The sequence below is a fragment of the Stegodyphus dumicola genome, chromosome X1 (assembly GCF_044657685.1).
Source record: "Stegodyphus dumicola isolate Sdum_Otavi_A_Nest chromosome X1, ASM4465768v1".
Lineage (NCBI taxonomy): Eukaryota > Metazoa > Arthropoda > Arachnida > Araneae > Eresidae > Stegodyphus > Stegodyphus dumicola.
Genome location: NC_140780.1, coordinates 94148782 through 94174764, shown reverse-complemented (window position 1 = coordinate 94174764; position 25983 = coordinate 94148782). Strand labels below are relative to the sequence as shown.

Sequence of the window (25983 nt, the reverse complement as noted above, 5' to 3'; positions counted from 1 at the left end):
GATTAGCTATATGTAACAAACGGTTATTATATTAAGGAGCTAAAGATTACTGCTATTTATGACTATGTGATTAAGGTCCTCAGGCCATGGAATTGTTTTTAAGAATAGCTATACATAACCGAACGGCTCTCTATATTAAGGAGCTAAACAGTACTGCTATTTATGACCAACCTCCCACTAGAACATAAGTAGTATACGTCATGATAGGTTTATGCAGATTGTTTGAACAAATTTTGTATTTATAGTAGCAGTAATGTTAAAAATTGGATACAGTGAAGGAAAATGTATTTTTTTCTTGTATGTTCCAGGCATTTAGCATTCCTACTATACGTGCAGTTTCAGTGCATGTCTGATTTTTGTTACACAGGACCTAAAGTGTTTTTGCAGGATGAGAGATATTTTTATTTTCGTGAATTTATTTATTAACTCTGTTTCAAAGTTTTTAAAGTTCTTATTTATTTATTTATTTTCAATTTTGAATATTTTTCCCACCCTTGTCTTGCTTTAAATAAGACAACATATATTTCACTTCCAGACTTTTTGTTTTTAGAAGAGTTATATAAATCTTTAATATGTGTGTTTGTAATGCCTTAATGTGGGAAAATTTATTTATTTCATATGTAAATATTTACAGGTTTCAACCCCCAAAAGTCAATAGAGAAGAATTACGCCAAATAATTACCAATTTCATAGTTCATCAAGATTATGAGAAGGCCTATGATCAGCTCATTTCTGGAGACTGGGCTACTGCATATTTTCATGTCAAATCTAAAAGTCAACAAAAAACTTTTAAAGAACATGTAAGAAATTTTTTTATTTTTCATTTCCTTGATTTTCATACTTGCAGACATTATGCATCCTTCATTTTTGTAACTCTTGGCCGTAGACATAAACTTCCAGTTGGAAAAATGTTTTAAATAAGACAAATGCTAATGATTTTGCATCTTAAAATTTAAAAAATTCAATTTTGTAAAAATTAAAGTCTCCAAGACACGGACCTGCAACTTTGAAAGTACTCCATTATACATAAAGTCTAAAACTTCAATAAGGCCCATGTCATACAAGCATTTGTTTCACACAAACAGCTCTTTCAGACAATTTTCTGCCTAGTTTACTATTGAAAGAAGGATGCACGATATTTTCCTTCTTTTTAAAAAAAATTGCAAAATTGTTTTCAACCAATCGGCTGTCAGCTTGGAATGCTATCAGCTTCTTTGTAATGAAGAACCCCTGTGTTAAACTGAAAGTGATCTGTGGTGATTGGCTGTTGTGACAAAGCACAAAATATTGTTCCAAACAGTTGTTCCTCCGAAACAAACGGATGTGTGATAGCAGCCTAAGAGTGCGGCCAAAGTATGCCACTATTTTTAAGCTGCAAGTTATATCGACTATTACAACTGCATCTTGTGTGAGGCAGATTATTATACACTGATGAAATAAATTTAGAGGATTTTCATACTTGATCTACGAGCCCCCGAACTACTGGACAGATTTTAATTGGTGTGAACATAGGTTGATATAATACAAACAAAATAAACATTTGTGTGTAATACTCATGGGAGTCTGAAGGTCTGAAACACTGCTTGCAGAAGACACAAAAGAAATGGGTTAATAGTGGGTATGGTCTCATCTTACAGCCATACAGGCCCTGCATACATGATGTCACACCAATCACAGAGCCTGTGTCAAAGATGTGGAGAGTGTGCGGCCATCCAACATGATGCTGGCCCAAACCATACACCGCCACCGCCTTAATTGTTGATTTTGCGGACATTGATCGGTAGGTAGCGGTTCCCTGGCTCTCTCCATATGAAAGTACAGCAAGAATCGGTGTTTAGGCTAAAACAGGACTTGTCGGTGAACAGAATGGCCGCCCATTGCTCCTTACTCCAATCGCTATGCTGCCTGCACCATGCTAATAGGACTCTCCTGTTCGTAGATGTGAGCGGGATGCACAGTCGGTCTTCTGACAAACAACCCTCTCTCATTCAGTCTTCTGTGTTTTATGTGTCTGACATGTGGTTCGGCACGTATAACCTCTTAGGTTTTGTGCCAGAATATGGACAAACCAACCAACCAACCAACCATTCAGTCTTTTAGAAACAGTCATCCTTGTTATACAGGTTCTTGTGGCTGCCTACAGGTCCCGGGAGAACCCTTCTGTTATGCATCGCTAAAATGGACAAATAGCGATCTTCTCTGGCTATTGTCACTCTTGGACGGCCTTGCACAGGCTTTCTCTCGATGGATCCAGTATCCTGGAACTGTTTCCATAGGGTACAAACGACGCTGGACATTAAACTTTCTGCATATTTGGACTTGCAATTGGCCCGCCTCTAGCCTCCCCACAATTCGCCACCTCATTCCATCATCTAAACGTTGGTGGTTACTCATTTTTACTGTTCTGATGTGAATTTGATTCAAGAATTCTGATTGCTGCAAGACAACACCAAGAAATTCGCTGAGGTGTGCTAGCGAATGCAATTCATCTTGCCCTCCACGTGCTTATAAAGCCTGTTTTTCGGCTGGCTCCGCCTACACACACGTGTAGGCTTCATGTTTGCCATACAAGATTTGCATTTTTATCTAGAAGCAGTGTTTTTTCCTTCAGTTCAGTGCATGCAAATTCTCTTAATTTATTTCACCAGTGTAGAATGTGTAAGTGTTTCCAACATTTCCCAGTACCTGAAAAAGAAACATCTACCAATTGGCAGCCATGTTTGCAAGATCAACACATATCTACAAACTGCTAAAAATGTTATTATCACGTTGCATCATTGGGTTTTTAAGTAATGACACATAATTTTCATAGAAATAATTGTATTTTTTTTTTAAACATAACTGATGACATAGCTAATGTACAGTGCTCATCAAAATTAAAGGATAATGAGAAAACATATGTCGCTAAGTTAATGTTGCAATGATTGATGTTAAAGAAATGCAATTGAAGACAAAATTGCAGTTCCACATATACGTTAGCGGCAGATATATTCAAATTCGGTGATTGACATTGTGGAGGCTCAATGGATGCATGTTGGAATTCCATTGTGTAAGTAATGTGTGAAGTGAATGTGGTTTCCTAGAGGGATCAGTATTCAGTAATTAGGGCTGAAAGGCATCATTTAAGTGAAGGCCAAAAGTGGTAAATAATGAAAGGGCGGTTAAAAACAAATGGGGGTTGCCCAAGATTTTAAAAATCTCTCAAAGTGTCATATCGAAAGTTTGGAAGCCTCATTTTAAGTACTGGATCAGTTGATAGACAGCCTGGTTAAAGGTGACCAAAAGCAGCAAGTGCATTCAGAAGATTCTTTTGTATCATTACTAGCTCGAAAAAACCACAAACTTACTACAAGAGATTTGGTTTTAGTCATTCAAGCTGTTAAGGCCCGTCTGCACGTAGTGATTTTTTTCGGCCAACTTAGCTGGCCGACAATATCTGAGATAGCTTGCCTGTCCACACGGAATGATTTTCTCTTTAGTACAGGAATTCACTCAGCCAATCACATTGAAAGGAAGTGTTCCCGCCCTCTACAGACACACTGTCTACGATTTGTAAACAAAGCTTACGGTGTTGTCAAATAGCAGGGGTGTTTGTGCTCCGGGGATTTTGAACTTCGATACCTGGAAATTCCGGGGATCGTCATTCAAAAGGAAGTAGGAATAATAATGAATTATTATTTTGATCTGGGTAATTTTGTTTGCTTTGAAAGCAGAAAACACAAGGTCAGTGTGTGTGGTGAAAACTTTTCCTTTCTTTCTCCAAAGACAGTGATAATGCGTGAAAAGGGGGAAAAAACTTCTTTTTTGTTCTTTCCTTATTGCGAGTTATGACTCATTCCCCCGGTTCTCGGACATTCTCTTCTGGATTCTTTTCGGCAGGTAGGCGCTGCAGAAAGGACAGATGTGCGATCACGTGACTCTGGGTTCAAAGGTCTTATCTTTCCTGGCGTGGCGCCAATAAGTAGAGAAGGGGGATTTTTCACCGTATTAGCTATTTGTCATTGATCGCTTCTCAACTATTTTTTCGCCACTGTAAAATTTTCGTTTCATTTAGTAAAATATTTTTTTTATTTTTGTACACAAGAGAATTTCACTATGAAATTTCTCGATATAAATAGTGATATTATACAATTAGAAGAAGGTGTCCATAATGCATTTAGGTGGAATTGGATTGAACGGAGAGATGGTAATGGGGATACCATCGGCACATGGTGCAAGAAAATAAATGTTGCTGGACAAGCATATTGTGTTTTTTGTAACTCATTGCTGAAGTATAATGGGGAAGGATTCAAGGCTTTCACAAATCATTCTAAAACTGTGACACACATAAAATATTCAAAGTGCATTGGACATTCAGTGACTTTAAGTAATTATGCTAATTCAAAAAATACTGATGACACGGCCATTGGATATAGTGACAAGAAAAGCACGCCAAGAGGTATTAATAACTTCGTTTATCGCCAAGAATTCTCTTTCTTTCAATGTAGCTCCCAATTTAATTGAACTCTGCAAACAGTTGAGCCGCGATCAGATGGCACTAAACTCGTTGGAAATGTCCAGGACTACTGCATGTTATAAGATGAAATATGGACTCGCAAAAACTATTAAGGAAAATATCATTAAAACTTTAAAGGAGACTCCATTTTCTCTAAATTTGGATGAAAGTATACTGGCAATATTGGTGCAGTTTTATGACAACAATCAAAATGAAGTTGTAGTTCATCATTTTGCATCTCTAAAGATGGAATCTTGCAATTCAGAAGCTGTTTTTAAAGCAGTTGTTAATACTATTGAAGATAATAATATTCCATGGGCAAACTTAATTAGTGTATTAATGGACTCATGTAACACCATGCGTGGAAAAAAAAAGGGTGTCGAAACCAGACTACGATCAAACAAAGCACCCTACTTATTAGATATTGATGGTGACACATGTCACACAGCTAATAACTGTGCAAAAAAATTTGCTTCATGTTTTGATAGATACTTAGAAGATTTGTTTGATGACATCTATTTTGATATGAAAAGCTGTAGTAAAAGAAAAAATTTTTTCGAAATCTGTGAATCCCTTGCCATTAAAAAACTTAAGCCCTTGAAGAGACCAGACCATAGGTGGGTGTACATTTTATGTGTTTTAGAAAAAATCAAAGATCTGTGGGATGCTCTTATTGCATTTTATTTTCACTACTTTTATAAAACTGATAAAGAGGATTATTTTTCTTATGTTGAAACTGTATACAATAAAAGAAATATTTCTGCAGCTCAGAAAAAAATTGTTGAAGGGGTGTATTCTTGCTTGCATTCCCAACAACTCACAAAGGATGCTTTAGCTCGGGAAAAAAGAATACTAAATGGGTCATTTGTTATGCAAAACAAAACTTTATTGCATGTGGCATTATATTCAGCAGTATTACCAGAGTTCAACACATATATTAAATTATTTGAAACAAAAAAACCAATGCTTCATTTAATACATTCCAGTATTTATAAATTGACTCTTTGTTTATGAAGCCATAAAATGTAGAGTGCACATCTTATAATGATTTATTAAAGGTTGATGTCACAAATCCAGAATTCAATCTACCTACCAAAGTAATATTTACTGGTGCAGAAGCTTCCACTCTCCTGAAGAAATTACCAAAAAATCATCCAATAGCAAAAGAATTCCAAATTTCTCTGATGAAAGCTTATACTAATACAGCACAGCATATGAAACAAATTATCCCTTAAAAATTCATATCTAATTAGTTTTACAGCATTAGATCCAGAGCTAAGAGGTAAAACTAGTACAATATTAGCTTTTGAAAAATTATCATCTTTTATGTCCCATATTTTTAGTGATAATGAAAAGTCAAAAGTAGAAGCTGAAATAAGGTTATACCAGAGTGATATTGATATCACCAAAGAAATGCTCTACACATCTGATGAAAGTGGAAATCAAGTCAAGTGTACAATTGATAAATATTGGTGTAAAGTTTTTAATTTAAAAGATGATTTCACAAATGATTATAAGTATCCTACATTGGCTAAATTGGTCAAAGCCTGCCTTAGCTGCTTCCATGGCCCATTAGTGGAAAGTGCATTTAACTTAATGGATACACTTGTCACTGACTATAGAACCTCTCTTAAGATTGATTCCCTAGATGCAGTGCAGACTATTAAATATGATTAAATGGCTTCTAAAGAAACCTCATGTGAAAAATACGGCTCAAAAAATCCAATGACTGATCCAATTCACAAAGATCTCTTACTGAATATGAACAGAAGTTGGAAAACATATCAAGAGGACTTAAAACATGTATTTCAGATGAGTCACCTATAAAAGTCTCTGAAAAACCTTCTACATTAGCAGAAAAGCAAACTGCTTCTACTTCTGCATGTGCAGTTCTCGAGGAAATTTCTTCAACTGTAAATGAGGAAAATAAAAGTCAACCTTCCTGCAATTATGAAGTTCACCACAAAAGAATGACAAGCCCACAAACATCAGAAAATAAAAAAAAGCAGCAGAAATTAGATAATTTGTTTTTAAGAATTTATTCAGGTAATTTAAAATATTTACATAAAATGTAGTAGTTTTATATGTTTGAAAATTTATGGTTATTAATTTTGCAAAAAAAAGTAATTCATTGAACTTTTATAATTAGGTCATTCAATACTTCATAATTGTAATTTTTCATTTCTCTCCCTCCCCTTCTCGAAACTCCAAAATGTTGGTAAAGTAAGTTCGTAAAAGTTTCAAGGGATTTTTTGGGGTCCCACAAACACCCCTGAAATAGTCAAAATAATGAATGACTATTTTAGTTTAAATTGCTACTATAGATACAGCTACAATTTTGAACTTAGCTACTGCTACAGAAGGAATAAAAAAAAAAAAAAGAAAGAAAGAAAATGAGTTTGGATCAGAAATTAGGTCAAACGACGAGAAATTCATGGTGCCTTCGTACCCTGCTCCGGGAGTTGCGTATTGAAGACACGGCACAATTCGGAAAGTATTTACGAATGATGCGGCGTGATTTTGACTTTTTGCTAAATTTGGTTTGCAGCAGAATTTAAAAAAATACATATGCCTCTCCTTTATGTACTGAGTACACAGATTACCCCTTTTTTACTTTATTTTATTTTATTTATTTATTTCATTTTCTGGCACTCCTGTTTGTGCATTTAAATCTTGAAATAATAAAATAACCCTGTTTCAGAAAAGAATAAGTAACTACTGTGCTTTAAATCAGAACCTTTATTAATGAATAAATAGACAATGTCATGAATATCAAACCAGTATGAGTAATAAAGAATAAAGATTACTACATTACAAAGCAACAGTGTAATTTCAGTGCAAAAATTTCAAATATGGTGGTTTCAAATAATGGTGCCTTCGTAATAAAGGTGCAAAATCTTAAGTAGTATATTTATTAAACATTAAAAAACTAATATCAGCATAATTAAATAACTAATACAGTCTGAAAACTATGATCATATGACTATCAGTTAATCAGCTAATAAAATTTAGCAATATTGTATTAAATTAGGCTGTAATTTATTTTTACAAAACTCAATTAGCACAAAACTGAGTTTGTGACTTGTGACTTTTGAGCTGGTAAACTACTAAAGTTTTCACCAGTAGATCTAAAACACGTGCCAACGGCCATTCGAAAAATAAAAAGAAAGGCGTTAAAATTCAATGAGCACCACACTCGTAGGCGAAAAAATAAAGTCACTTTTAAGTCATGCAGTTTGAATTTAGTGATGGAGAAACGAAATTAAAAAGTCCTTGCAGGCGCAGAAATCCCAAAATTAAGGTAGGGGTTCGAACCCACAATCTTCATGTACGGAGAAAACCTGCTCTGCTCTTTACCACTGGGCTATGATCGCTCGTATAAGAGGTGTCGGAAAAGCTATGTACTTCGTCACCTGATTAATTCCCATTTTCGGCAAAGTCAACGAGTCTCTGCACTGTTTTAAATCGGCCCGTAATTTCTCTACGGGAGATTTTGCTTTCTGAATATTTTCAATAAGTGCGACCATAGTTTCAAGTAGTTTATAAATATTTTCATCTAATACCCATGACATGGCATCATTAATAATTTTTTGGAACTTTTCTTGGGGTAGTAAAAATAATTTTCACTCCGAATAGAAAATATTTGAATATATGAAGTAATGGGGAAGACAAAGCTTACCAAAATAAGAGAATCTTTAATTTTTTACTTTTTAAATTCACATTACTCATGTCCCACAACACAACATTTCCTCTGTAGAAATGTATTAGTTGAAAAATTTTAGTTTTACTCCAACGAAAGGCAGCCACGTTTATTATTCGAAATGAGGAAAAAAGCACGTCATCACGCAAAGCAATCTTATTGGCTGGAGACTCCGATTTTATCGTATGCTAGTGAGCAGTGAACAACAGTTCTGAAATCGTGGCAGAGAACATGATCAATTTTTGGCGCATGAGCAGATCCTTAAAATTGTTGCTCTACGAGAAAGTCGGCCGAGAAAATCGCTTCGTGTAGACGGGCCTTTACAGGAACTTGAATTAGCCATTCTACTGCTGAACGAATGTTTAACAAAGTTGGACTCTATGTGTGAAAACCAATGCGTTATGTCTCATGTACTCCAGCTTCCAGATGGGCCCGTTTAAACCAGTGAAGTCGAGATGACTAGGCCCAGTTATTCTTTACTGACAAGTCCAAATATAGTTTAAACAATGATTCTACGTCGGTTGGTTTTTTTTTTTTTTTTTTTTTTTTTCGACCTCCAATCTCACAGTATGATGGCCAGGTATGCGGCAGGTGGTTGGTGTGCGTAGTAGGCGACTGCGCATCTCCCCCTCCACATGCTCTGCCACTGACATATTCAACACGCCATTTTCTGTTGAGTTGCAGTCACGTAAACATGGCTGTCTCTATTGATTCTCCCGCCAAATGTGAATTGCGAGCTGTTATTCGTTTCTTGTAGGCAGAAGGGAACAGTGCAGTGGAAATTCATCGAAGAATGAGTCGAGTGTATGGAAACAGCTTTATGAGTGGTGGCGTTGTTCGTGAATGGTGTTGAAAGTTTAAAGATGGCCAAACTGATGTGCATGATGAAGGGGGTCAAGGACGCAAGTCTGTTGCTACAGACGACATTGTTCAATGAGTTGACCAAGCAATTAAGCAAAATCGAAGGTTCACCATTAGTGAATTATCGATGAAATTTCAAGATCTTCCCTGTACTCTATCGTTACTGAACAGTTGCGCTACAGAAAAGTTTGCTCTCGCTGGGTCCCACAGATGTTGACTGAAGACCACAAAACTCGCCGAATGGTTGCAGCGTTTGAGTTTCTTTACTATTACAATACTGACGGAGAAGAGTTTTTGAAATCTATTGTGACAGGTGATGAGACATCGGTTCAATATGACACGCTCGAAACAAAACGACAATCACAAATATGGATGCACACAAATTCTCCTAAGTGACCCACAAAATTCAAACGAACCTTTAACAACCGTAAGGTTATGGCAACTGTTTTTTGGGACCAAAAAGGTGTGTTGCTTGTGGAGTTTATGCAGCCTGGAACAACAATTAATGCAGATTCATATTGTGAAATTTTGTGACGCTTACAGAGAGCTATTCAAAACAAACGAAGAGGCATGCTGACTTCTGGAATTGTTCTGATCCACGACAATGCCCGTCCTCACAGCACTCGCGTAACCCAACGGCTCCTTCAGCAATTTCAATGGGACATTTTCGAACATCCACCATATAGTTCCGACCTAGTGCCGAGTGACTTTCATCTCTTCCCCGAACTGAAGTAGTGGCTTGGCGGGAAGCGCTTCCAAAATGACGTGCAGCTGAAAGAAACCATCACAACTCACTTCCAATCATTGGCGGGGACATTTTATAAAGAGGGTGTTGCAAAGCTTGTTCACAGATATGACAAATGCCTCAATCGTCAAGGTGATTATGTAGAGAAATAACCTGTATTGTACATTACTTTTGGTAATAAAATCTTTTTTGTATATTCACCCGTCTTTTCTTTACAGCCCATAGGAGGTTGAAAAAAATAGCCCTCGTATATGTGTTTTGATATGAAGAGAGGGAAGAACATGCAACTTGCCTTCCCTTGTCCATGAAATAGCCCATTTCTGTGGCTGGATGGTTTAAGGAGGAATCATGACAGATGGCTGCACTTAGTTGCATATCTCTCAAGGAGACTCTGTAACCACTCGAAGGTACGTGGACAGGATATTGAGACCACAAATGAAACTATTTAGGGGGGCTGTTGGCACAGAGTTTTTCTAGTATGACAGTTTTCAGCGACATTGAGCATACATTGTCTGGGAATACTTCAAAACAGAAGATACCAGTCAAATGGATTGGCCACCTTACTTGCATAAATTGAACCCAATTGAGCATGTGTGGCATGCCTTAGGGCATTGAATTTCAGAGTGTCAAATTCCTCCCCAGACACTCCAGAAACTTTCAAAAGAATGGCATGCAATTCCTGAAGATTTGATCATGACCATACATCATATTAAAGGAAAAATTTTTTCTCATGAGAGGTGACTTAATTTTTGCATCATTTCCCAATTTCCATAAATTCAGTTTTAATTTCAATATTTTGTGAATAATCAACTGCCAAACATTGTAATTTATGCTAACTAATGCTTTTGTACAAATTTCTGTTAATAATTTTTCATTAAGTATCAGTTTCTTTTTTTCTGGCATTATCCTTTGAGTTTGATGACTGGTGTGCTACAAATATTATAAATGTACAATCTGAATTTTATATGATGTTTAACAGTAAAGAATTTTAAATTAATTTTATGTATAGATTAACTATTTACTTTGCATTTATAGCCATATAATTTATAGTTCAGCTATAATGCATTGGATAAAAGATATAATGCTTTTCTCTAATAAAACTGCTACTTTGGCATCACCAGCCTTGTTAACAAACAAAAGGGATGCTTATAATTAAACAAAATGCAAGCTATTGAAATTTAGTAATTTGATTTCATTCTTGCTCTTTTTTCCAGTATCAGATATGGTTAAAGACTTTAGCTTAGTATCAAGCTTAAAATTTTAAATAATTTTACATTTGTATGTAGCAAATGCTCAACACAAATGCGGTTCATGTCTAAATTAAAGAATGGAAATTAAAATAAATGTAACTATAGTCTGCTTACCTAGCCTCTTTGAGAATGCAAAAATTCAAATTGTACTTTAATAACAAAATTACAAAACATTCTTTGTTCCAAAGTAACACTATGTAATACAGTCAAAAGTCATTAATCCGGACTCGTCGGGACTTCGGCGATTCCGAATTATCGATTTTTCCGGATTATAGATCATCAGTTTAAATCTGGTAAGATGGCATGCAGAAATTAAAATTAAAAATATGAAACCGTAATTTATGAAAAAAAGAACAATTATGGTATAATAGGTATCAAAATTTAACAAAAAAAAGCTTAATATTTGTTTACTTTATTAAACATTTCTTTCACAATGTAAGTTGTTTAAGTTGCTTCGTTTTTTATGTGATAATACTTTCTCTTTAATTCTATAAACAGACATAATTTCTTGTTCAATTACAAGGTTCTACTGTTCAAGTCCTATAATTGCTGTGTCGAGAATACCGACTAATTTGTCAATCGAAATGTTTTCGTTTTCAATAACCTCTGTGTCACTTTCTTCACTATTGGAAGCAAATTATAATGACGAGGAATTTGATTTAAATCATATCAAAGACGGAGTACATCGAGATGAAATACTACGTTTAGTAAGGAATTATAAGCTAAATAAAATAAAAACATCTGCTCTGAAGATAAGTATAGTGCTGACAGATCAACTTCCAATTCATTGCATGATGCGGCGTTCCCCCCCCCCTCCGCCGCAGAGCAGCGTGAAATTGATAAACAGATTTCAGAATGGTTAGAGAAACAAAGGATATCCCTTTATCCATTTTTTGCAGCAATTCCACTTTTTGTTTGATGGACATCGAAACATACTTTTGCTTTGTAGATCCTTTGGGAGCTCCAGCATCAGAAATTCTATTTGACATAATCGAAAGTTTAAGCTTACTTTTATAAAACTGCTCTAACAGTCTGCAAAAAATAATAAGCAGGGTCCAATTCGAAGATTAAGGAACAACGCAATCTGCAACATTAACTGAAATAGATAATTAGATAATTTTAGCTTATACCGTCCGTTATACATTAAACGTGCATGCATAAACGTATGATGCGCATGTGCACACGCATATGCGCAGCCGTAAAGGTCTTACGCGCAGAAAGTTTGTAGCTTTGAGGTCCGGATTATGGGTGTCCGAATTAACGACTTTTGACTGTACTTAATAATGATGTTTGGCTCAGTGGTGATCGACATAATCATTCATAAAGAAAACAGCAGGAACAACCGTTGCAGCATAATGCCTCACAATGGGGTGCAGGAGTTCATCTGTGTACTGTGCAGAGCCATCTTCAAAAATATATAGCTGGGTCAATATCCCATGAAAATTCCAGACCACACCATGATACTGACACCTCTGAATGTGTGTTTTTTTATAAAAATGACCGGTGAAGCAACTCCATATTATACTGGCCCTAATGAAACTAAGGTCTAATCCCTATGATTGTGTTACCATTATTGGCACTAAATCACACTGTTTGGTGACAGTGACATTAATACATGCTTTGCAATAGCTTTACATGTCTCTTATTAGCTTACCTTTTGGCAGGAGAGGGCAGGGAATTTAAACAGTATGCTGGTTACTTGAGCTTTCTGGTTAGTTAAATGCCAGATAGTTTCTCTGTCTTAAAAGTGTTGAATATCTCAACACATTCATTATTTAAGTGATAAGCAAAATGGCTACATTTACTGTGTCCAGCTTTTACTGTCTCGTCTTCTGCTGCAATCAAGTAACTTTTTAACTTTTGTATCCATTTTTCCATGTTTCAGCTAAGTTGCATGTAAATTCTTTTCACTTAGAAATGAAACACTTCCATTTTCTGTGGCAATCAGAATGCTTAATTCATATAATCTCTATATTACACTCTATGAATAGCACATGGAAGTTCACCAGTCTAATTATTTTTTTAGATGCATGAGTTTGATAAGTCCTGACACCATGCTATCTGTGTTATTGTTTATGTTACACAGACATGTGATTAGTTACTAAATACTATTTATGTAACACAATTCACTACCAGCCATGACTTATGACCAGTACAGTAGACTCTCGATTATCCGCGCCTGCCGCACAAAAGTTTTTTTTTACAAGCGTAAAGCAAATAAAATAAGTTCAAGTTCAAAAAGAGTAAATCCTGTAAATGGTCCTGTCATTGCGGCGAAAGCAAAAACCTTTTTTGAGTTTTAGTCCTGAAAGGGAATTTTGATGCTTCTTCTGGCTGGTTGACTCGTTTTTCAAGCAGCGACATGGAATTCGAGAAATTCGACTTCATTTAGAGAATATATTAAGCATAATAAGCTAAAGTATTAAGCGTTAGTAAAACATTTCCTGCTGTTTATTTTACGTTTTATTGTACGTAAAACGATTTTTCAAAGTTTGAATGACTGTTTTCTTATTTGCTATACCCGTTTTTAGCTTTTTTCAGATTATGCACAATTTTTGTTATCCACGGAGACCGCACCACCCAATTGTGCGGATAATCGGGAGTGTACTGTACTGTACACATGGTGTGCAAGCAGCAACAACCAAAACACTAACATGGCAGCAGTGTTTTTAATACTGTTATTATTTTTAATATAATTAATATAATATAGTTATCAATATATATGATAATAGTTAATATAATTTTGCTTTAATGCATATACCTAGTAAAGTTTAATAATGAAAAGTTCCTAAGCTTGAACTAAAATACATATCTTTTAGAGAGAAGAGCCTGCCGTAAAGAGTTTCCATATAAATGAAAATAGGTTTAATTACATTCTTTAGCTTGTGTCAAAACAAGCTTAATTTGTGCAATATAATGTACTGTATGTAATAATATAGATGTTATGAAAAAATGATGAGAGTGGATAAGTGAAAAATTTTGGTAAAGATTTCAGTTTTTCAGGTGCAATTATTACATATGTATTTTAACCAGTGATTTTTTGGAGGGTGATATATATATATATACATAATAAGCAAGCAGATCACGGCACATTCCTAATGCCAGAGAACTCAATGAGGGAAATATTTGTACAGTACAGTATACATTTTATGTTGATGAGAGTCGCAAATTTTGAAGGTTTTGGGGATTTCCCGATTAATGAAATATCTCATGCAGAGTGTGACATGTCTGGCTCAGTTGCCTCATAAAGCCGCAGGGGCACCTCACATAAATCAGCCTTGATTTCAATTAGCAAGAGGTACATTGCAGGGAACAAAGGTAAAGGGTGCAAACAAAAAGACCTGTATTTCTAAAGGTCGAACACTTCATCTGTAGATAAGTACAGTGGGCTGAAATGTTAATAAAAGAAGTAAGGTGAAATCACATGTTTGGAAAGTTTCTTAAGTGTGGTGATTAAGTAATTAAATGAAAGATCTGCACAAAATATTTTTCAAATAATAAATGCAAGAAAAAGTAAAACATATGAAATGCTAATACAAAATTGCAAATGCAAATTAAATATATTGAATAATAATAATTAAGGAAATACCGTTCACCAATAACTTCCTCAAAGAGAAAATCTGTGTACAATAGAAGAAGAGAAGATTATGCAAATATTTTCAGAATTTATCACTGAAAAGCTAGACGGGAAAATACTCGATAAATAAGAAAATTATTAGTTGAAGTAGTTGAATATTTTTTGGAACAGTTGTGTTCTTTCACATTTTTCAAAAATTTATATCATTTTATTAGCTTTTAATGTTACTCATGTCTAATCTCATTTTCTTACTAATGATGATTATTTTTGTGATGTGTAAGATTTTTTAAATAAATTTTCTTCATTTTGCTTTGTCACCATCAGTGAGCTATTATTGTTGTTGCATGGGTTAATTCGTACTGTGTTCTACATAAACTACAACAGCACCTATGACCAAGACCTCCTTTTTGCTTCTGTATAGTAATCTTCCATATATCTAGTTATAAGTGTTTATTTCTTGCTTACTTACAGGTATATCGTTATTTACGAATTTTTGATTCACGAGCAGGATATGAAGTACTGCCATGTAAAAGATACTCGATGGAAAATTACATAGGTGCCAAAATCTGTGCCACAAAAAAGTGGTAAGTAGAGATTCAGGTTTTCAGCACGGCTATAATATTTATGAAAATTAGGCATTTATTTATGTATTCTGTGTAATAAACTGATTTACTTTGATTTTATTTCAGGTACAAAAATGACAGGATACCATTTTTAGTAGGTTGTATTGCAGAGTTAACAGAAGAAGAAGAAGCACACCTGCTTCAGCCTGGTAGAAATGATTTTAGTGTAATGTATTCATGTCGAAAAAATTGTGCTCAGTTATGGTTAGGACCAGCTGCTTTCATAAATCACGACTGTAGAGCAAATTGTGAGGTAAAGTTGTCTGTTGTAATCTTTCAAAATTTCATTCCTTAAATAACCAGCTTATTTTTAATTAGAAATTTGGGAATTGTTTCTAAATGTCATGCTAGTGAATTTTCAGTCTAAATCATAGGTTCTTAACATTTTAACTAACACGTACCATCCAAACAAAAATTGAAAATGTTTATTACCATCACTAGATTATTTTTCAAATTTTCAATAGAAATATTAAATATATATATTTGCCATTTGCACAACCTATTGGCTATTTGTATTAAATATGCACAAATATATTGTATTAAAAATTGTTTACCATTTTAATTATCAAAATTTAAGTTATACTTTAATTCTAAAATGTAGTGTGAAATTTGGGCTTATTTAAGAGATCAATTTCTGTATGTCCAGTCTTATTTCACTTTAACAGTAAACTAGGATATGCTTTTAATTTTGTTCTGGGTTTATGTTTCAAATGTAACATGAAAGAAAGTCCTTGTTCACACAAATAGGTACTGTGCAATAAAAATTTAACAGATTTATTTGAAATGCCTTTAGTTTTTCCCCCATTCAGCCAAGAGTTAAGAAGTATGCTATAGTTCGACCATCTCAACCGCAACCCTAGTTGGCATTCAGCCAAAACACATAGACTCATTCAAAAGGGATGGTATTACTTGCTGCGACATGAAAAGTCTTCTCTTCTGAAAGAGCTATGTTGGCCTATCCTTCCACCCTATTTCGAGAATAATTCGGTCCGAATGGCACATGCGTTTTTGCGCTCATGGCCGCGGCTGAGGCGGTCGAACTATATTTTTTAAATCTTCAGTTATAGTTCGATCACATAAAATTTCGATCAATTGTTCATTTTCTTCATAAAATAAGATTTCAAGTACATTTCAATAAAATGTATTTCTAATTTTTCATAATCCTCTGGAAAATACATGTTCAAATTATTTATCAATGAAAAATAATGATTTTTAATGTCGGGTGCAAATTCTTCATTTATTTACAAATTATTTCTGGTTAGAAAACTTTCTAAATATTTGTACAGTACAGTGTAAATTTTATGTCGATGAGAGTCGCAAATTTTGAAGGTTTTGGGGATATCACAAGAAATGTGAAATTTCCCCATTAACGAAATATCTCGCGCAGAGTGTGACATGTCTGGCTCAGTTGCCTCATAAAGCCGCAGGGGCACCTCACATAAATCAGCCTTGATTTCAATTCTCTAGAGGTACATTGCAGGGAACAAAGGTAAAGGGTGTAAACAAAAAGACCTATATTTCTAAAGATCGAACACATCAGCAGTAGATAAGTACAATGGGCTGAAATGTAAATAAAATAAGTAAGGTGAAATCACGTTTGGAAAGTTTCTTAAGGTAAAAGGGTAAAATGTTATTATCTAGTTCTTTGATTATTAGCTTGAGTTTTTTATTATTGCATTTATTTTATCTGTAATGTTAAACAATTTAAGACTTTGTCCTTCAAATCCTGAATTTCATTCTATCCAAAAATATCAGCTAAATATGCTAATGTGCCAATCATCATTCACTAAATAAACATTTTGCAATTCAAATTTTAAATCATAGAAAAAAAATTTAATTTCTGTTCGAAGTTCAAAAAGACGATTTAAAACTTTGCCTCTGGATAGCCACCTTACTTTAGAAAGTAACAAAAGCGTTTTATGTTCACTGCCCATCTCTTGGTATAAAATCATACATATTTTTTAATTTAAAACTCGACTTTTAATAAAATTAACAATTTTCACAGCTTGATTCAAAACAATTTTCAGGTTTTCGGGGATCGTTTTGCCTACTAAAGCTTCACAATAAATGGAGCAGTGAGTAAATTTAGTTTCAGGTGCGACATTCTTTATTTGAGATATAACACCGGAATATTTTCTTGTTAAAGCCCAATCTCGAATACTGCATACAGCAATGCACATATTCCAAGGAATATCATTTTGAGGCATAAAATCATCAATTACTTTGAAAATTTCATCCACAGTTTACTCTATCACGAAGAGATTCACAACATAAATACTCTTCGGTAATTTTTTCATCTTCTTCTAAGCGTATGTAAACTAATAATTCAACAAAGTTCGTAATATCAGTACTTTCATCCTATTGCAATGGAAAATACTCGCTGTGTTTTATTTTTTTAATAAGTGTCTCTTTCATGGAATTTATCATTTCATGAATTCAACTTACTGTATTATTTGATTACGGAATATTATTAAGTTTGTAAGGATTTTAAGTTTTACTAGCGTTTATTTTAAAACTTTGCTATCCTCTCTTATTTTCCATTTCTTGCCAGAATAAGCACGATTAGTTTTGTTTCTGCAAGTGAGCTTGCAAACTGTTAAGTATTTAAGATATGGCTTTTAGCCAAAAGAGATAGATTAGAGAGACTTCTCGCTGCCTTGCCAGGCCAGAACTTAGTCTCTTTGATACGTGAAGACGTATCGTAGTTTCCTGCATTCTGCTCACTTACATACATGGAGATAAAAGGCCAATCTTCGCATTACTAGTCTTTCTAAAGTATCTAAGTTTAATTCTTATTAAGTTAGTTTTACATCTTATTTTCTGTTTTTATACCATAAGTGCTGGTCTTTGTATCCTGAAGTGCGGGAATGGCTGTAAACTGTGAGAAAGAGAGGGTAATTTAACCCTTTGCATCCTTGTTATATCTTCTACTCACGCAAGCATATTTTCAGTAAGCTCCCTGCTTCCATTCAGGATTTGCAGATGTTTTCAAAAGCTCTTAGAAGGAACAGATGTCCTAACAAGTTCATTAGCCGCTTTTTCGTTGAATAATGTTAAAACGATATCTCTTAACTTCTAGTAATGTAAGATTTTCTCCAATAGTGTAACCCTGCCCAGTCTTAGCAATTCTTAGGCTTACTAGTTAACTAGCATCCAAAGCTTTTTCATTTAAAGTAACAAAACCTTTCAATACTTGTTTACTGTTTTTGAGCTCCGATAATTTTCTCTCAAAATATTTTTCAGATTTATCCTTTAAATTGGCATTGCTTAGATTCAAGATGTCTTTTATGAAGCGATGGTTTTATACTTTGACTGGGTAATAGCTCACCGCAAACAACACATTCAGGTTGAGTATCCATTTCATCTCCATTCCAGGTGAACCCAAATGATAAATAAATTTCATTATATTTTTCATAAACAATTTTTTCTTTTCAATATTCTTAGTGCTAGTAGATTGTCCTGGATTCGTCACCTGTAAATCATCCCTTTTTCCACTTAATCAATCCTAGCCATTTTTTTATTTTGGAAATCTAGGTTCGTTTTGTAATTTTTTCACAAATATTTAAATTCACATTATGAGTTCTTCAAAGACACACGACGATATTCTCAAATCACATAGAACAATAAAGAATACACAATATACCTGATTTGCAACAAGAACACAATATACCTGATTTGCTGTCTTCGACGTAAAAAAATTAATCTGATTGAAAATAGAGCAATATGAGCACGGAAATGGTAGTGACATAAAATGTATACCTGCTAATAAATCGATCAACAGTAAAACAATTAATGGTATCCTATTATCTTTTTATAGGGACTTATTTTTATTTCCTATTAAGTACAACATCCATTTCTATTACTCCTTTTAAAAACATCATTTAGAATAAATTTTGTTATGTCTGAGGCTAAAACAATATTTGTGAAAATAAAACTGATTATTTTGCTAAAATCTGTGAGCAGCTATTGGCCTTGAACAAAGCTCAGATCGCATAAATTTATGAGTGTTAGAGAAAAAATTTAAACAGGATGTTGGAGTATTTAATTTTTGAATTTAATAGTTAGAAGTACTTTTGTTTGCGTACTACCTATTTTTCTATCGCATACCACTGGTTGAGAATTGCTGATCTAAGTGATCTCTCTCTCTTTTTTTTAAAAAAAAAAAGATTGCAAAGGGGCAAAATGAAGATAGGTAACATTTATATAAAATCACAATAACTCAAGTATTGTTAACATATTAGTTTATAAAGTATCTTTAAAAAAATTAATAAAACAGTGAAACTGTCTTATCCTAAGTTGGGCCCTCCTCCCCTCTCGACTTTCTTTTTAATATGATTTATAAAGAGAATTTTTTTTCATAACTTGTTCCGTCCCTTTCTTTCTTTTAATGTGGTAAGATTTCCGCACCTGCCAACTGCTTGAAATTTTGAACTAGTCTTATAGAAATTGGATTTTATCAATGAAAATTCAAAATTAATGTGACTAATGTGAATACCAGGAGATAAATGAGACTGTATGCAGATTATTCTGTTGCACTTATCCAGTCCTCTCCCACCTAAATTCTTTCTTGACCTTGAAATTACCTAAGGTTCCAACTTGGTATAAAAATCTTAAATTTAATATTGAAGATTTTAGTTGTTTAAAGTCATTTATCTGGTATATACTGAGATTGGTGTGGCTTAATTTGTTACTACAAGCTGCTCCATTTTCATAAAATTTACTGCTCTAAACTGTTACATTTCGTAAATTTGAAATTGTTCAAAAAGTATTCTTTGGTATCAATTACTGGGATTATAAAATCTTTTAATTAAAATTATGCTTCTGTAATGAAATATTAGTACACACACGAGAAAGTAAAATTTAGTGAAAGATATAGGAATATATTTAAATGATGTTTTGTAATCTGTTCTGATATTTTAGTTGAATATAATCATGGAAGCTTAAAACACACAGACACGCAAAAAAAAATTTTTTTTTTAATCTTTAAGTAAATTTAATAATCATGGAAAGCCATTAATTGTGTCAATGTTAATAATAAGTACTTTTTGATAATTATTGCATTTATAATGAAATTTATATGATAGGAACTTTTGTCTTGCGTTAAAGATTTTAATCCAAATTGGTAAAAAACCTCTTGCATATTAACATTTGAAGCTATTCTGAGGAAATTTTCATCGTTGAAACTGCACACATACAGATGTCTAAATCGCTAAATATTAGTGATGCACTTTCTGTTACTTCAGCTTTTAGTGGAAGCTTTTGAAATAAGTTGACTTCAGAAAACTTGCAAGCTTCTCTGATATACATTTGAGAGCTGGCCATCATTTAGAAAACTGACAGAGGACTTCTGTTTTAATATGCCTTGTCATGTTTCAAAAGGCTTTTAGTCAAGCCAAAATCAATCAGCCGCACAAATTTTTATGACTTCAGTTACATTACAGAGACAAGTCATTCGTATTATTCTGTTGAAAATATGTTCAGTGGGTGAAGATTCTGGTGAGCATGTTGAGCTCGATAATATATTGACTTAATGAACACTTTGGCACTATAAAAATATAGTAGTTAAATTTTGTTGTGGAATGTTCTGCTGTGCCATCTCACTGGAGGTGATGATGTGGCTGTATGTGAAACTTCTAAAATTTATTCATGCACTGGGTCTTAAGACATCTCAGAATAATTGACATTTTTTTGAGAAACTGGATATAGTTTGTGTCTTGGACTAGCAATCCTGATTAGGGTTGTGAATGGATACTACTAGTACTGAAAAGTCTCCCACTGAGATAGCATTGTGCTAGCTGTGTGCCATGCTCAAATTACCACATCATACTATCCATAGCCATGGTAAAAATAGATTTCATTGCTAAACAATGTGACTTGTCATTACTTGCATACCATTTTTCACTGGCTTAGATGACTGAAGAGATAATTTTTCTGTGAATCGTTAGTAGATGAATTAGAAGTGGGTGACATGATATGAATGGAAACCATGAGAGTGTATACATAGACTCCAACTACTACGGATTCTCCGTAGTTCTCTACGGAAATTCATCAAAAACTATGAGCTACGAAAAGTATAGAAAAAACTATTTTACAAAAACAGAGTAGGAGAACCAGTACGCAAAACGGAACCAACTAATTCATCCGATGATTGGCTGAATACCAGTGTCATCATATATCACGTGTTGAGTTCATTGCTGGTTTTGAAGATAGCCAGTTGTAGATCAGTAACTCCAATCGTTAATGACTTGTCAATAGTTTCCCGCAACATGTGACTACTGTGTCTGTCTCACAGGTTCGTCGCTGCTGCGCGTTTAGCTTGCATTCGGCTCCATTGTTTGGATTACAGCGAGAGCTCAACGTGTGTCTTGAAAACTGGGAGTCAGTTTTAATTGTGTCAATGTTAATAATAAGTACTTTTTGATAATTATTGCATTTATAATGAAATTTATATGATAGGAACTTTTGTCTTGCGTTAAAGATTTTAATCCAAATTGGTAAAAAACCTCTTGCATATTAACATTTGAAGCTATTCTGAGGAAATTTTCATCGTTGAATTGGAAGTTTGGAAGTTTTTTTTTTTTTTTTTTTTTTTTTTTTTTTTTTTTTTTTTTATGATGATGCTACTTTGAACGAAAAAGCCAAAATTATCAAAGCAGAAATTTAAAGATTCATATTCTTCAGAATTTCCATTGCATTAAAGCATCCGAAATTTCTGTGAATCACACACACTGCAGTGTATGCACAACAAAGACTTCTCAATTGCACACGGTGGAAAAGATGACTGTAAACAGCATGTTCTTTCTCAAAAGCATATAGAACTTGGCACTGTTAAATCTTAAGAATTAACGAATTTTGTAATGAAAGATGATGAAACAGGTCCTATAGAAGCCGAATGCTAATTTGTTTGATTTTTAATGGAACTCAATCTACCACTTTCTGTTTCGGATCATTCCAAAGAGCTTTTCAAAACAATGTTTCCGGATTCTGCCATAGCAAAAAAATTTAGCTGCGGTCATACCAAAACTGACACTATTGTAAAAATGCGTGCAGAAAGTACTGTTGCCGATATTATAAAATCAGTGTGCAATACATCATTTTCTCTGAGTACTGATGGAAGTAATGATAATAGTGATAACAAGCTGTATCCATTGATTATAACATATTACAGTAAAGAAAAGGGATATTTTAGAGTGCACGAATAATACCAGAGAAGGTATTTTTATTTGTATAAATGAAAACTTTAAAAGCAAAGGTTTAGACTAGAAAAATTGCTTATTATTTTCTTCACATAATGCTAGCAATATGATTGGAAAGTTTAAAGGTGTAGCACTGTTTATCAAAATGCGTCAACCAAGTATAATCATTCAAGGTTGTCCATGCCACCTCTTGCATATAGCTGCAAAAAAGACTATTGAAAAATTAATTGGCTCAGAAATCGAAATGTTAATAGATATATATTTTTATTTGGAGAAAAGTTCGAAATGGAAGCATAGCTTCAACGTTGCTCTATAAATTTGGGACGGAATGCAAAATCTCACAAAATTTTGAAATATTGCAGTACGAGATGGTTGTCTCTTTTAGAATCTATAACAAGGAATTTGGAACAGTGGGATGCTGTGATAATTTTTTTTTTTTTTAGATCAACCAGATAACAGTGAGTGTACTATGATTCTAAACTAATAAGTGGACTGTATAGCAAAAGAACTAACTAATTTATTTACAGTAATTAACTATTCAGATCTAATACATGCTCTGGCATGTTGCTTAGCCGAATCCAGATGGCCAAGTGCCAGTTTCTCTACTTATCCAATCGGTGGTGCTGTATTCTAACTTAACATGCCGCCGCCCGTTGAAATTACAAATTTCAACATGTAAATTACAAACATACAATATAACATTCTAAGAATAACTAATTCTACAATACAATATGAAAGCTAATAGATAATTTCATCATGAATATAATATAAAATAATGCAACATTTTAAAAACATAAACATTCACTATGCTACAGTCGAACTTATTCTTTAAACAGTTCCATTTTAATGTAAAGCACAATTTTCAATAAGAACATAATAATGTAAGCTAAGCATTATTATCCTGGATAGGTAATAAGCAAATTTTATTAATACATCGAATATACACACCATTTGATGTTTTCACTTTATCAACTCTGGCCTTATTATCTTTACCAGGTAAAACTTCTAGAATTCTAGCTAAAGACCATTTAAATGGTGGAAGATTATCTTCCTTTAACACAACTAACATACCTGCCTTTAAATTTTCTTTATTAATAAACCATTTGGTGCGTTGTTGTACATGATTTAAATAATCAGTTTGCCAACGTTTCCAAATAACTTGAATGAATTTGGTAATAACTTGCCATTTAGAAAGTCTATTATCTGTAAGATGAGATGAATCTGGTTCAGGATCTGAAGTAATAGAACGTCCAATTAAAAAATGACCCGGCGTTAAGGCTTCAAAGTCATTTGCATCTGTTGATAAGGGTAAAATTGGACGAGAATTGAGAATACATTCAATCTGTGACAACAGTCCAAAATTCTTCTAAAGTTAATTTATAACTGCTGATTGTACGCTGAAGATGATATTTAAAAGACTTAATACCTGCTTCCCATAAACCACCGAAATTTGGTGCTCTAGGTGGAATTAGTTTCCAATTTATACCTTCAGATGTTAAGAAATCTGCTATATCAGAATTAGATTTAAGGACTAAACTATGCAATTTTTTCAGTTCTGAGTTTGCACCAACCATATTAGTACCGTTATCTTACATTATGGTATTACATTTTCCACGTCTAGCAATAAATCTTTTAATAGTAGCAAGTAATGAATCTGTGGTTAAATCAGTTACTACCTCTAAATGTACTGCTTTAGTAGCTAAACAAATGAATATAGCAACGTACACTTTTGCATAATTACCCTTTCTCTGATTTTTATACTTAATGAGAAATGGACTAGAAAAATCGAGTCCACAAGTATTAAATACAAACCCTGGGTTAACTCTTTCACCAGGTAAATTTCCCATAAGTTGCTCACATACAATTGGTTTAACCTTAAAACATAATACACATTCATGTACAACCTTTCGAGCTATATCTCGACCATTAATAACCCAAAATTTACTACGAACCTGATGCAATAGTGCTTGAGCACCAAGATGTAAATATTTAACATGGTAATACTGAAAAATTAATCTAGTAAATACATGATCTTTTGGCATTACATAAGGAAACTTTTGGTTGTAATTAAGATTACTATTGGGAAGTCTGCCTCCTACTCTCAGAAGAGAATCATTATCTAAAAATGGACATAAAAATTTTAACTTACTTTTGGAAGAAACACAATTCTTATTTTTTAAAGATAGAATATCCTTGCTAAAATGTTGTAACTGTACATACCTGATCATGATTTTCTCAGCATCATCCAATTCTTTAACTGTTAGAGAACCTATTAAATTTTTTCCCTTACAATTGGCTATAAATCTACAAACAAAACTTAACACACGAATAATACGAATATAGTTATTACTAATGTTAAGAATATGATCTAAAACAAGGGAATTAGAGTTCACATTTAGATTAACTAAGTCATTATCCTTAAGTTTGAGTTCTTTGACGTATTCCACATTATCCATATCAGATGAAATTAATTCACAAGGATTAGTCAAAAACCTCTCCTTAGTCAAGAAAGTTGGTCCATACCACCATAAATCATTATGAAGAAGATCTTTAGGTTCAGCTCCACGTGATATCAAATCAGCTGGATTATTGTGAGTGCTAACATGGTACCACTCATGAACCGCAGTCATGCTTCGAATAACAGATACTCTATTAGCAACAAATGTCTTTAGTTGATAAGGTTCCTTCTTAATCCATGCTAATACTATTGACGAATCAGTGAAGTAATACACCTTGACAATAGGTAGCTGAATGGCCTCTAATATTCTTTTCATTAGTTTTACCAACAGAACTGCACCACAAAGCTCCAAACGAGGAATGGTAATTGACTTCAGAGGTGACACACGAGACTTGCTGCACAGAAGTCTTGATGAACATTCATTTGAAGATGACATACATTTCACATAAATTGCAGCACCATAGGCTTTCTGACTAGCATCACAGAATCCTATAATTTCTATTTGTTGTAATCCATTGGTTAGAACAAATCTAGGGATGCGATAATCATTGACTATTTTGAGACAATGCAGAAATGCCTTCCATTCTTCAGAGTAATTTTTAGGAAGAGGTGTATTCCAATTTAATTTTAGAAGCCAAAATTTTTGTAGAAATATTTTAGCTTTTGTCGTAACAGGTCCAATTAAACGACCTATCGTTGATAAGACATCTCTTTTCGTGCCTGTTTCTTCAAAGTCAGGTATCTTTAGATCGTAAGAAAAACAGTCTGTAGACGTATTACATGACATTCCTAAGGCTTTTGTAATCTGAGGCTTATCCGTAACTTGAAAGGAGTAATCCTGAGTAGCACTTTCTTTATTCTTCAATAGTTCTGGATTGTTTGAACACCATTTGTGTAACTGCATTCCACCATGTTTTAGAAGACAGGTTAACTGTGTCTGCAACTCCTTGGCTTCTTGCATCGTATTAGCTCCAGTAATAATGTCGTCCACGTAACAGTCCTTCAGTATGACTCTTGAGGCATGAGGAAAGTCTGTCGCTTCATCCATTGCTAACTGCTTCAGGACCCTTGTTGCAAG

The 25983-nt window shown here is 33.8% G+C and overlaps 1 protein-coding gene across 3 annotated transcripts in view; it reads left to right on the top strand.

Moving 5' to 3' along the window:
• LOC118193236 (uncharacterized) overlaps positions 1-25983 on the top strand; it is a 144393-nt gene that overhangs the window by 71257 nt on the left and 47153 nt on the right. For all 3 annotated transcript variants that reach the window (XM_085808613.1, XM_085808612.1, XM_085808614.1), the window contains exons 4-6: positions 635-800; positions 15100-15212; positions 15318-15504. In XM_085808613.1, coding sequence (XP_085664739.1) covers positions 635-800; positions 15100-15212; positions 15318-15504 — 466 coding nt within the window. The remainder of the gene's footprint in view (positions 1-634; positions 801-15099; positions 15213-15317; positions 15505-25983) is intronic.